Source organism: Suricata suricatta, chromosome 2, assembly GCF_006229205.1.
Source record: "Suricata suricatta isolate VVHF042 chromosome 2, meerkat_22Aug2017_6uvM2_HiC, whole genome shotgun sequence".
NCBI classification, from domain to species: Eukaryota; Metazoa; Chordata; class Mammalia; order Carnivora; family Herpestidae; genus Suricata; species Suricata suricatta.
This window is the reverse complement of record NC_043701.1, coordinates 133,254,602-133,267,376: the sequence shown is the minus strand read 5'-3', so window position 1 is coordinate 133,267,376 and position 12,775 is coordinate 133,254,602. Positions and strand designations below refer to the sequence as shown.

The 12,775-nt window shown below is 53.4% G+C and overlaps 1 protein-coding gene across 3 annotated transcripts in view; it reads right to left on the bottom strand.

Annotated features, from left to right (window-relative positions):
- The window catches only part of CDH23 (cadherin related 23), a 413,185-nt gene that overhangs the window by 362,257 nt on the left and 38,153 nt on the right, over window positions 1-12,775 (bottom strand). For all 3 annotated transcript variants that reach the window (XM_029931861.1, XM_029931856.1, XM_029931860.1), the window contains exon 2: window positions 2,571-2,642. In XM_029931861.1, the coding sequence (XP_029787721.1) occupies window positions 2,571-2,637 (67 nt within the window). In that variant the 5' untranslated portion in view covers window positions 2,638-2,642. The remainder of the gene's footprint in view (window positions 1-2,570; window positions 2,643-12,775) is intronic.

The window sequence follows — 12,775 nt, the reverse complement described above, 5'->3', positions numbered from 1 at the left end:
ATGTGCTGCTGCCAGGTGCCAAAGCTGGTATAGCCCCACCGTCAGGACCCCTCACACTCAGGGCCTGGGGACCAACTCCATGACCCAGCAGGATGCTCGGGGTCGGGCCAGACAGGGACGGGGCAAGGCAGGCCTGCTCGAGCCTCCACCTCCTGTCTGCCCAGCAAGCCCACAGAAGAAGAAAACGCTGAGGCCAGAGGGAAGAAGGGTGGCAAGCTCGGGCAGAGAGAATGTGACAGGAGGGTCTGACATCTGTGAGCCCGACCAACTCTGACCACCTGGGATGGGAGGGCTATGGGTCAGATGCAAACAAAGTGGGGAGAAGTTATGTGGGATGATCTGGGGGAACAAAAGAAGAGCAAGAGGTCAGGGGGCGGTATTGGAAGGACAGAGTGGAAGATAGTGTCCTTCAGTGCCTAAGGTCAGCCGTGGCCTCACCACACCAAAGGGACAACACTGGCCACCTCAGACAGGGACCAGGAAGGGAGGACCCTACCTGGCAATGAGAGAGAGGGGCCCTCATATGCGTGCAAAGCAGACTAGTCCCAAACAGGCTGGTTTTGCCACAGAGTTGCTGTGTGGTCCCAGGCAACTCTGTTTTCAGTGCCCCATCTTCCTTTGCCCAGAGAAAGATGCAGCTCATAATAAAAACGCTAACACGTTATTTTAGCACCTAATATGTGCCACGGGCTATTCTAAGTGATCAACACGTACGCTGACTCATCTGATCATTCTGTCAAGGAAGGAGGAGAGTCCTACCGTCCTCTGACTTTGGAGAGAAGAAAGCTGAAGGACAGAGAGACTAAGACATTGCCCAAGGGAAGCTGTTGCAGAAGTGGGGCGGGAACCCAGGAGTCCCGGCTTTGTGCTGCTCCCTTGTGCCCACTCGAGATGCACCAACATCTCCATCCAGAGAGCTCAGGAGGAAACTGCCACCTCTCCTGAGGAGACAGCCGGGCTCTTAGCTCCTGTTTTATTTTTCATAGACAGTGTGAGCGGGGGAGGGGCAGACAGGGGTGAGGGGAGGGGAGAGGATCCCAAGCAGGCTCTGCACCGTCAGCATGGAGCCCGATGCAGGGCTCAAACTCACAAACATCATGAGATCATGACCTCAACCGAAATCAAGAGTCGGACACTTAAATGAATGAGCCACCCAGGCACCTTGATGTATTTCTTCTTAGCAGAGGGGGAAGGGCATGAGTGTCCAAGATCACAGACCCCCGGGACAGGCTGAGGAGAGTGTCATGACTCCCACCATACAGCAAAGCCAGAGGGTCAGAGCTGGTCTCGTGCCCCCACTGAGGTCTCCTCCAGCTGTGGGAGTGGTGTCCTGATCCTAACCGAGGCTCAGCCGCACCCTGCTTGGCATGACCTTGGGCTACTTCCATCTCCAGGTGTCAGTTTCTCCTGGAAAGTGGTTCAAGAGTTGAGAGAGGGTCTGAGAGCCCCTCTGGCTCTCCCCCAAGAGTCTGTGAGACTGTGCTGTAATCCCAGGCTGCCTGTGTGGAAGTGAGCGGCCCGTGACAGAGGCATGCCAGCAGAGATCCTTCCAAGCACAGTGGCCAGGAGAGGGGCACTTCAAGGGACTCTCCGGCAGGCAGCGCAAGGCTGGCTTCCTCTAGAGACTCTCTGGCTCCCTGGAGTGAGAGAAGGAGCTGGCCTCACTCAGGAATGTGTTTGCCTGTGTCACCAGGCAGGCCGGGCCCACAGCTCTTCCCTGGGGACACCCTGGCTCCAGGGGACGCCGGGCCAGCGGGGCCTGCAGTCCTGGCCTTCCTTCCTTGCCACCAGCTATCCCAGAGCCAAGGGACAGCCAAATGCCTGGGTCTTTCCTGGCCTCCTCCGCAGGCACCAGGGCTGACACCAATCTGGCCGCCGGGGAAGGAGGGCTGGTCCTCCCTGCCAAGGGAGAGGCTCCTCACCACCACGCTTCGCTCAAGCTGTTCCCTCCTCCCGGGATTCCCTGCCTCCTGCTCCCCTACTCTGAAACTGCTTCTTAGTCTTCAAAGCCCAGATTATGTTTCCCTCTGGCTGGGTCCCTCCTGTCCCCATAGACCCAATTAATCTTTTCTTCTGATGGGCTTCTCCGGAGCTGCGTCCATCCTTTATGATCACCATACTCACCTGCATTCTATGCAGTGAATCCTAGCTGTGACTTCCTCCCCAGCCAGGGTCTGGGCTCCCTGAGCACGAGTCACTGCCCTCTACCCCAGAGCCGGGCACCATGGACACACAGCGTCACACAGTAGGCGCTCAAAAGACAACTGTGAGGCTGAACGGTACTGTGGCCAGTCCCTGCATCCCAGAAGGGCAGTTCACGGTCACAGATGCCTCCTTCCCGTAGAGCTCACCTGTTTCTCAAGGCTCCTCCCCTTCCCTCATGCGGAGGCTGGTATTTGCAGTCCTGTGAGTGCTGCAGAAGCGACTGAGGCCCAGAGAGGGAAGAGTGTGTGCAGTCACACACACAGCAAGGCGAGGTCTGCAGGCCCAGGGCAGCCCTGTCCCGCCCCCCGTCCCAGAGCACAAACCCCACGCTGGCGGTGGCAGGAAGGGCAGGGGGTTGGACTTACCCAGGCATCCAGGGATCAGCACAAAGAGCCAGGCCACGAGGCAGCTGGGGGCAACGTGGGACCTCATGGCTCCTAGGGACACAAGGAAGGAGAGGGTGAGAAGCCTACCCTCTGAGCCCCTCCTACACTTCCCTACCCCAACCCTTCCTCTGGCCTGGGAAGAAGAGAAGGAACTGATTCACATGGTGGAGGAGGCAGGTGTGGGAAAGAAGAGAGGGTCTGCATCGCTGGGTGTCATAACATCCAGGGCATAACACTGGGCTCAATGGCCTGGGGTTAGGGGCAGGGGCAATGGCGCCGTCTGCCCTCGGAGGGCTGGCTGCACAGCCCCATGAGCGCGTGAGGGAGGCTAAGCAGTAGGCACAGGAATGCGTCACTGAGGCCTTCTGGGGTCCTTGCAGGGAAGGGGTTGTTGCCTCCATCCTCCAGGACGGCAGCCCCAGAAGGATGGGGCTTGCTTAGCCCAGGGATGGGGACAAGAGATGGGTGCTGAGCGGGCAGTCTGGGTCCAAGACAAGGTCTGGCAGGCCCAACACCCTGATCCCATGGCCTAAGGCCCAGTGGGCATGTCTTTTCCCACCTTTTCTCTCCACCATATTATCTCGTGTCCAAAGTGGCCACAGTGGCCAAAGAGGCACAGAGAGGGGAGGTAACTGCACAGGGCTCCACCGCACATCTGTAGAACACTGAAGCCAAGTTTCTAGGGGCTCAGAGCCAAGCTCCGGTGTGATCTGGGGCTCAGCAAGGTGAGATCCCACCTCTAAGGGTGTCGGGGAAGGTGACTGCACCTCCCACCATAGCAGCGGCCCCATGACAGCAGGGCCACGATCCTCTGCTCCTTCTCACCCTGCAGCAGCTCAGGGACAGGCCTCCTGGAGTCCAGCAGTGCACAAGGAGGGGCCCGCGCTCCTCAGCTGGGGACCCCAAGTCCCTCTAAAATGCTAGCTCTGTTAGTACAGGGACACAGCCCACTGGCCTCCACATCCCCGCAGGGTCTGGCCAAGGGCCTGCGCATCATTCTGCACATGAACAACTTGCTCAGAGCCTCCCAGCTAGCAAGCGCCAGGCTCAGCATCCGGACCTAAGTTGACCTGTCACCTCCCTCATGGACGAGAGACCAGGAAAAGATGCTGGGAGGCGAAGGGAGCTGAAGGGAAGGGATCTCTGCAGAGACTTCCACATCTCTGCAAGATCTGGGGGCAAGAGATTCCAAAACAGCCACAGCTCAGATCCCTTAACTTCAGACCTGGTGTGGCCTTTGTCAGCCTGGACCCGAGTGGCCCATGATGCCCTTTTGCTTCCCTTCTAACATTGTACCTAAATTGTCCTGACTACTAGGCATGAAACAGTACTTTGAAGAATAAGAGATCCTAAGATGTATTTAATTAATAAAAGGTAGACACCCCCTCCCCATATATTCCTATATTTCCACCCCCTTGAGCTTCGGAATGTTAAGAGCCCATCACAGGGGTGCAAATTGATACGCTCCAGGGGCCAGGCCAGGAATACAAACGAGGGAGACCCCAGGTGGGTGGGGTTGGTGGCCACGCAGAGGCCGCAGGCTCCGTCCAAGAGTGGCAGCCTCCAATGTGTTCCAGCCAAGAGGGATGCGGGCCCAGTGTGGCTGGGGCTTCTGATTTTTCTCAATGAAAAACCAGCCATTGGGCTTTTTCTATGAATTCGGTTTTTTAAACGTTGGCAAATAATTCAGTTTTTATGAGCCAAACAGGTTGTGTCTGATGGCCAGAGTGGGCGGGTTGGACCGGGCGCGCATCCTACCCGTCCCTTCTCCGCACCCAAGCAAATCCGTTCGCATTACACGCACGTCAGCAGCGGTGCGGCTGTGTTTATCTCTAGAATGATGGAGTCTGCCTCGACACAAAAGAAGCTTGCTCTTCTCACATCATGATATTTCACAAATGGCCCTCCAGGTCAACACTGTTATATCTACACTCTTCTTTTTAGGAGCTAACTCATAGCTCAGAGTGTGGATGTTTGCAAGAGGGACAAGATCCCTTACTGTCAGGCATTTGGGTGCTCCCAGGTTCCCACCACCATGGGGAATGCCTCTGAATATAATCATGTTGGGACCATGGTTGCTCTTGAACTTGGCTCTCCAGCTGCGCATTACTGGGTGGATTAGACATAACACCGAGCATGGACGTGAACTTTTATCAGACACCACCATACTACCTTCTGGAAAGGTTGTGGCAATTCCCACTCTCTCCGGCAGCATATGAGAGGGCCTCTGTGCCCACCTGGAAGTGATCCCTCTTTTAAACGGCCGCCAATCGGATGCATGACAAATGGTGTGGCATTGTTGCTTTCATTTGCATTTCCCTAACTACTAGTGAGGTTGAGCAGGCTGCCTTTTTCTAAATGTTCAAACCACTTTCCATCTGTTATCCTGCATTAGTGTACCATATCATACAAAGAAGCTGGCCAGCATTGCTAGCATTATCCCTGATTTACAAGTGGAGAAACCAAGGCACAGAGCAATTAAGTGACAATCTGACATCTCCTAGTGAGTAAGTGTCTTTTAAAAAAATCTCCAGCCCTCTGCCTTTCCAAACCAGATGTTATAAGAATTAAATAACATCTGCCAAGAACATCATCCACAAATCGCTGGGAGGGTAGCCATTCTTCTAGATGCTGCACGAAGTTTGCCATGGAAGGAAGGAAGGAAGGGAGGGAGGAAGGAAGGAAATGAGCACTTCCAGGGCAACTCCACAGACCAGAGATGGTCAGAGGTATTATTTTATTCAGTCCTCCAAAATGTTCCCAGAATGTATTGTCACCAGTTTTCAGAGGAGGAAAGGAAGGCCCCAAGAGGTCACCCCAGGACTGGAACTGATTCCATCCCACCAGGCTGCTGCCCGCCATTCCCCACACACCGCCCGGCCCGTTTCCTAATGTATAAAAGGGAAGGCAGGGCCCCTCCCTCAGGACTATAGCACACAATCGACACAGGATGAATGTCTGCAAAGATGTGGGGACAACACACCTGCACATGCAAAATGCATCTCGTTTCCACAACGCTGGCTCGGGCTCCAACGCTGCCAGGCACGCTGTCCCCAGCCTGTCTCCAAGTCTGCTTCCCCTTCATCACACTGCCTGGGCACCTCTTTCTTGTGGGTTAAGGCAGCCCTAATCTTGCAGGGTTGGAGGGGACACCTCTGAAGCAGTTAGAAGCAAGGGCGATGCCTGCTCCGTGCTGACTCTGTCCTCAGCTTGGGGTAAGGGAACCTAGACCGTAGATCGAGGGGGCTCTGGCTCCAAGGGGAGAAGCGCTGTAGCCAGGCAAAAGTGGGTCCCTCCTGCTACTGGGTTCTCCCGGAGGTCCTACTTCTGGCTCTTCTTCCAGCCCCTTTGGCTACGGGGAAAAAAGCTAGGCCCAGAGAAAGAGGCTAACGGCAGTGGGAGGAGGCCCCTGGGCTCCAACCTCCAGCTCAGGTGTTCTAACGGAGGCTGTATTGCCTGCAGGCATGTTCTGGACATTGGGGCTCCAGCAAGGGGCATGCGTGCCCACAGAGAGCCTGACCTTGCCCTGCTCTGTGCAACAGCTGTTCCCCGACCTCCAAGCCCTCCCACCTCCCACCCAGCAGAGCTGAGGGGCCTCCTCCGCCTCCAGATGGGGCCTGACCTCCTCCCATCCCTCAGCTGCCCCCACTGGACCAGGAAACATAGACACACAGCCTTCCACGTGGGGATTCTTTCTGGGCCCAAGATAAGTGCCAGAGGCATGCCCCAGAGGTAGGAGCAGGGTCAGAGCTGGCTGCCCCCAAATTTTTCAGGGGCCTGGCTTAGAGCCCACTCTTACAGGAAGACTTCTGGAAATCCCCCCAAACATACCCAGTGCCAAGAAGACAAAGAACCAGGCCTCAAAGCCCTCAGGCTGTCAATTCTCAACGTCCTCTTTCATGTGAAGCCTTGTGCCAGGCCCCAGCGGGAGGATGGCTAAAAGCATGTGCTAGGTGTCAAGTAAATGATAGAGACCATTGCCGCCTGGGGTCATCAAAGGAGAAGACCCGAACCTCACAGAGGAGGTGAGATGTGGGGTGCATCATGGTCACGGGCACTGAGTGCGTGTTACATGCCAGCCACTACGGTGTGCAAAGGGCTGTACCTACTGGGGCTCAGAGAGTTTGAGTAACTTGCCCAAGGCCACACAGCTAGTAAGTGGTCAAGTCCAGGTTTGAACGCCATTCTGATAACTGTCCAAAGTTGGTCGCCCAGCCTCAGCCCCAATCCTCACAGCCACAGTATAGAGGAGCCAGAAGAAAGGCCAAGTGCATGTGCCAGGAAGAGAGGAACAGCTAGGGCTGGGAAGTGGGCTCCTGTGTAGTCTGCCTTTCTCGCATATTGGCATGTCACAGGCCATAGCCCTAGAATCAGTACCAATAAGACAACGTCTACACCATCCAAGGTGACCAAGTGTCCCGCCTCCTCGCCACACATGACTCCCTCCAGCACCAACCCCAAGAGGTTGACACCTTTGACTACAAAGATCCCCATACTTAAGGCAGCAACATGACCCAGGCTGGCCTCCACCTTCCTCTGTGATCAGTCGTAAAAACCTGCTGCTCAGATGAGCCTGGGCTTGACGGCCACCAGGGAGGTTCCGCAGGTGGCACAGTTATGGCATCCAGGGAGTCACCCCACCTGGGAATCACCTCCCCATTTGAAGCATCCATTTACATCCCTGAGGGCTGGTGAGCTGCAGAGAGAGGCTTCCAAGCCAGGTCGGGCCACACTGCACGTGTCTGTCCTGACATTACTTGCATGTGCCAGGCCCTGTGCAGGACACCAGCACACAGAAGAGAACAAGCTGAGGACCTTGCCATTGCAGGGGGCTGACACTCTCCCAGGAGAGCCCAACACAGACAGTGTAGATGGACGAGTTCTACAGCGTGCTTGGGAATACTAGGAAAGAGGCAAGGACAGGGTGAGGGGGAACAGTGAGGGAGCAGGAGAATGAGCCATGTGATTGTTAGGGAGAAATATCTTCCAGGGAGAGGCAACAGCCCATGCAAAGGCCCTGAGGCAGGGGGTACTAGCATGCTTGAAGAGGAGGCCAGTGTGGCTGTAACTGGGTAGGCAGCGGGGACAGCTATAGGAGACAAGGCCACAGACGCAACGGCCCATCACTGATGGGAGTAAAGTGGGAGTTAGGGTCCTCAGCCACCCAAGAGTGACATGAATGAGTCAAGTTTTATGGGAGCACTTGGCCGCGGTGTTGGGGACTGACTGCAGGGGCAAGGGCAGAAGTACGCAGAGCAGTGGGGAGGCTACTGCAGGCATGGAGGCCAGAAACACTTGAGGGCTCCGGCCAGGGACTGAGGTAGAGGGTGTGGGTCTGGCATACGTCAAGACAGAGCTGAGAGGCTCCCCTACTGGAGAAGATGCAGCTGTGTTAGAAAGAACCAAGCCCGAGGGTTTGGCCAAGGCGCCAGGAAGGATGGAGTTGCTGTTTACCAGCGGGGAGAAGGCGGCAGGTGGAACGGGCTGAGAGGTAAGCGCAGAAGTTCGGTTTGGGGCACGGTGAGTCTGGAATAGCTGTTGAGAACCCAGCAGCAATATGGGACAGGCAGGAGGATGCCCCCACCTGGACGTCAGGCCTGAGGTGGGCCCAGAGACGTGTATGTCGATGTGGGAGTAGCTAGCTGGTACTTGGAGCCACCAGAGAGACAAGAGCACCAAGGTCCCACCCATACCCTCGACCTGAGGCAACTTGGCTCAGGTTATCAATCAGTGGTCAAACCCTGTAAAGACCCACTCTCGTGCACTGCCCAGTGATTCCACTTCTGGAACCTTAGCTGAAGAAACAGCCATGGCGGTGCATGAACCCTAAGTCCCAGCAATGTTCACAGCAGCCCAGATGCCCAGCGGGAACTGGTTCAACTATGTGACGTGCACAAGAAGCAAACAGACGGCCACATCCAGATGGGTACGTGTGAGGATGTGAGTAGGGTAGCATGTGCTCAGACGGAACTATTATGTGAAACCGTTTTATCTATGGTGAGGTCATGGCTGATTACGTATTCTTCTATACACTTAGCGCATTTTCCAAATTTTCTGTAATAACACCCAATGTTTTTACTACCAGAGAGCTAGCTTGTCCACCCTACCAAAACATCAGTAGCAGCCTGTGAACAGATACACAAATCTGATTAGAAAGTTCTTTCCTAGGGATGCCTGGTGGCTCAGTCGGTTGAGTGTACAACTTCGGCTCAGGTCATGATCTCACAGCACATGGGTTCAAGCCCCATATCGTGCTCTGTGCTGACAGCTCAGAGCCTGGAGCCTGCTTCGGATTCTGTGTCTCCCTCTCTCTCTGCCCCTGCCTTGTTCACATTCTCTCTTTTAATAAATACTTAAAAAATTTAGAAGGAAGGAAGGAAGGAAGGAGGGAAGTTCTTTCCTAGGGATACGTGGATGGTTCATTTGGTTGTGTCCAATTCTTGATTTCGGCTCAGGTCATGATCCCAGGGTCATGGGATTGAGCCCCACATCAGGCTCCATGCTAAGCATGGAGCCTGCTTAAGATTCGCTCCCCCACTCATAGTCTCTCTCCCCATAAAATTAAAAAAAATTTATCTTTAAACAAATAAAGTTCTGTCCTATGTACTGCGGAACCTCCCTGAAGCCCACAGTCCCAGGCGTGACTACTGGAGAAGACTCTTAGGGCTGGGAAGGTCCTCAAAGGTCCTCTGGCTAACAACACCCCTTGGCCGCTACTCAGGCCCTTCCATGGACAAGGAGCTCCCTCGCCCCATGGGAGGGGGGCGGGTCTTAGCTCAGAGACCCCTGCCTCCCAGCCCAGCCCTGTTACCTTCCCACACTGGGGCAGGTTAGGGGGTTGTCCCGATTACACCCACCATCAGGAGGACCTGTGCCCTCGCCACGGGGATAGATAGGTACCAGAATGGGCTAAACCTGGCCTTGGAGGCCAGGCCCCAGACTGAAGGTGGGGACTAACAATTTAAAAGGAACTTGTATGCTCCCTCACACAGACACACAAGCTGGATCCCCGCAGGAAATGTGCCCTCGAAATGCCTCTCACCCAACCTTGGAGGGCTCCTCCTTCCTGTCCTCACTGCTTCCCCCAGGCTGGAGGAAGCCAGGTTCCTCCTAAAGCTCCTCCCCATCTGTAGGGGTGTCACCAAATGCCTCTGGACCAAACCCAAGATAGAGCCCATCATAGCCCATCACAGCCTGGCCTCCCGGACAGTGACTGGAAAGCAGGGTCCCGGCGGCTGCAGGAACAGAGCACACTCCCCTCTTCTGGGAAATCAGCCCATTCTGGGCTCAACTCCCAGGTCAGGGCCCTCGCAGTTACCATCTCCCACCTGTCCCTGCAGCCCCGTCAGGGGAGAGGCAGTGCCTTCCATCCCAGCAAGCAAGGGGACAACAAGAAACAGAGCAGAGGGGGAGGGAAAGGGCAGGAGGGGACATCTGAGTGGCTTTTCAGTTTCTCAGGAGTGAAAGATTTTCCCAGCAGGGTGCCACAATTTAGTTTGAACTGCTATGAATTCCCATAAAATCAGATGCACTCAACTTTGAATAGAAATACAGAAATACACAGCAGAAATCAAATACAATTTGGGGATTATTCACCACCACTACACACAGAGGGGTTCGTGCGTGCAAGAAGGCGCCTGCAGATGACACCATTAGGGCCACTAATGGACAAGCCACTGACAGCCACTGATGACCATGCTTCAAAGCCCAGCCTGTCCAGGACACTGGCAGGGAAGGCTGCTATGACAGAAGGTCACTAAGAGGGGCTTTTCCTGTAAGGAGGGAAAAGATTAGTCTGTTCCTGTCCTCCCCTGGATCCGTCCCCAAAACTCCCACTGACCGATGCCCGGGGCTGGTAGATGAGCCAGGCAGGACTGGGACCCCCAGGAGGGGGTACCACAGTGGCCCAGCATCCTCTGCGAGAAGCCTGGTAACTGAGTCTCCTTGACCTATACTTTTTTTTAAAAAAGTCACTCCATAGGCAATATATTTTCTCTTAGTCTATTCTTTTTGGAGGTAATACACAGACACGGTAAATAACTCTACAAAAGGGTGTGTGGCAGGAAGTGAGTCTCCCTTCTAGCACAGCCTGCAGGTTCCCAGAGACAACCCTGGAGGGAGTGTTTCTGAAGCATCCTATGTACATACAAGGATAGAGCACAGAGGTTTCTCTCTCTTTTAGAAAAATCTAAGCAGTATCCAGGCTATCCTACTCCATTTTGCTGCATGACAATATGTCCTGAAGACTGTTCTGTTTCAGAACATTCAGAGCCTGCTCTTTTTTAACAGCTGTAGAGAGTTCTATTGGGCGGGGGGTGGGGGTGGGGGAGGGAGGGAACCATAACTTATCTCTGCTGATGGACACTGAGGTTGTTTTTAACTTTTCACTTTGACAAATGAAGCCACAATAAATAGCCTTGTTCCTATATCTACACACACTGTATGAAGAAGGAAACTTTCCTATTTTTATAGCTGTTGACAAATGACTTTCCAAAGATGGTACACCCAGTTGCATTCCCCCCAACTCTTAGAGAAGGGCCAGTTTCCATACCTTTACCAGAACTGAGCAGTCACTTTTTTTTTCAAGTTCCAGAAAAGGTAGCGGAAGCTCCTGATGTGCAGACCCCCAACCCCATTGGTGCATGAAGCTACAATGGAGTCGATCAAGGTTGGCTTTCTCCTACCCCCTGGCTCACCAGTAGGGTGGCAGCCAACAGACCTTGGCTCAGCTCTGGGACCTTGCTGCAGTCTACACCCTGTCCCTCACTGGGGTCACTGCCAGTCACCACACCCTGTCCTTGGGTAGGCTGTCCTCCATCCGGAGCACCACCTGGTTCCATCTTGCACGTCCAGTTCCACCTTCAAGGCACAGCTCTGCCACTTCTTCCACAAAGTCATCCTGGGTCCCTGCTAGAAGCTGGACCCTCAGCTCCCCTGGTTTTGGGGTTTGCATTTCATTGCATCTGTCAGGGTTAGACTTGTACAAGTCCTCCTCCCAGAAGATCCTCAGCTCCTTGCAAGTAGAGTCCAGTTTATCCCATAGAGCCTTTTGCTCACTTAACATTTCCTCCTGGGTAGGTCACTAACACTTAACATATCCTGCAGTGACCCAGTTTCTTCTCCAAATAGGTTCCCATGCTCCCCTTTCCTGTCTCAGTAAGCTTGCTTCCACTGATACGCTTTTTCTTTTTCATTCAATAAACAAATACATTTCATATATCCAGTAAGTGGCACTTTCCTCCTTACCATCATAATCACCATATTTTGGGTGTACTCACCCTCAATCTGCCTCACCCCTGCCATGTTCATTCCCAGCCCTTGGCCATCACTGTGGTTGATCAAATGATTGGTCCCAAGCCTTCACCCTGCATAGGATAACACATTTGTACCCATCTTGGGGTCTTGTGGTAGGAAGAGTGTGCTGTCCCACCCTTTAAGCTGGGCTTGGCCATACGACTTGCCTTGACCAATGGATGTTTTGGCCAACCTCCATCCTAGTGGAAGCATGTGACCCTATGCAGAGGAGCTGGCCTCTTGAACTCCTGCCTGTCAACCAGAGACGAGCAGAGTGAGTGGAGTGAAACCACAGAGGCCAGAATCATGTTCAGTCATACCCAGCCTAGATTTGCTAACCCTCCCATTGACGCACGGACACATGAGTGAGAATAAAGGATTGCTGTAGTGGTTTGGTAGGCAGCTTTATTGAGGTTCTAAGTGACTGACACCAATCCGGGCCCTTGATATCAATACTATGAAGTATATAACTATGTAAGAGAACAAAGGAAAATCTTCATGACATTAGATTTGGCAATGATTTCTTGGAGATAACACCAAAAGCACAGACAATAAAAGTTAAATAAACTGGACTTCATTCTAATGAAAACTTCTATGCATCAAAGGACACTATCAACAGAGAAAAAAAGGCAACCTACAGAATATACCTGTAAATCACATGTCTGATAAGGGATTACTATCTCTCATACATAAAGAACTCCTAAAACTCAAGAGCACAACAAAAAATCTGAGTCAAAAATAAACAAAAGATTTAAATATACATTTCTCCAAAAACAAATATCCAAATGGCCAAGGGACACGGGAAACAAAGCTCAACATTATTAGTTATTAGAGAAATGCAAATAAAAATCACAACAAGAGACTACTTCTCACTCGTTAGGAGAGCTATT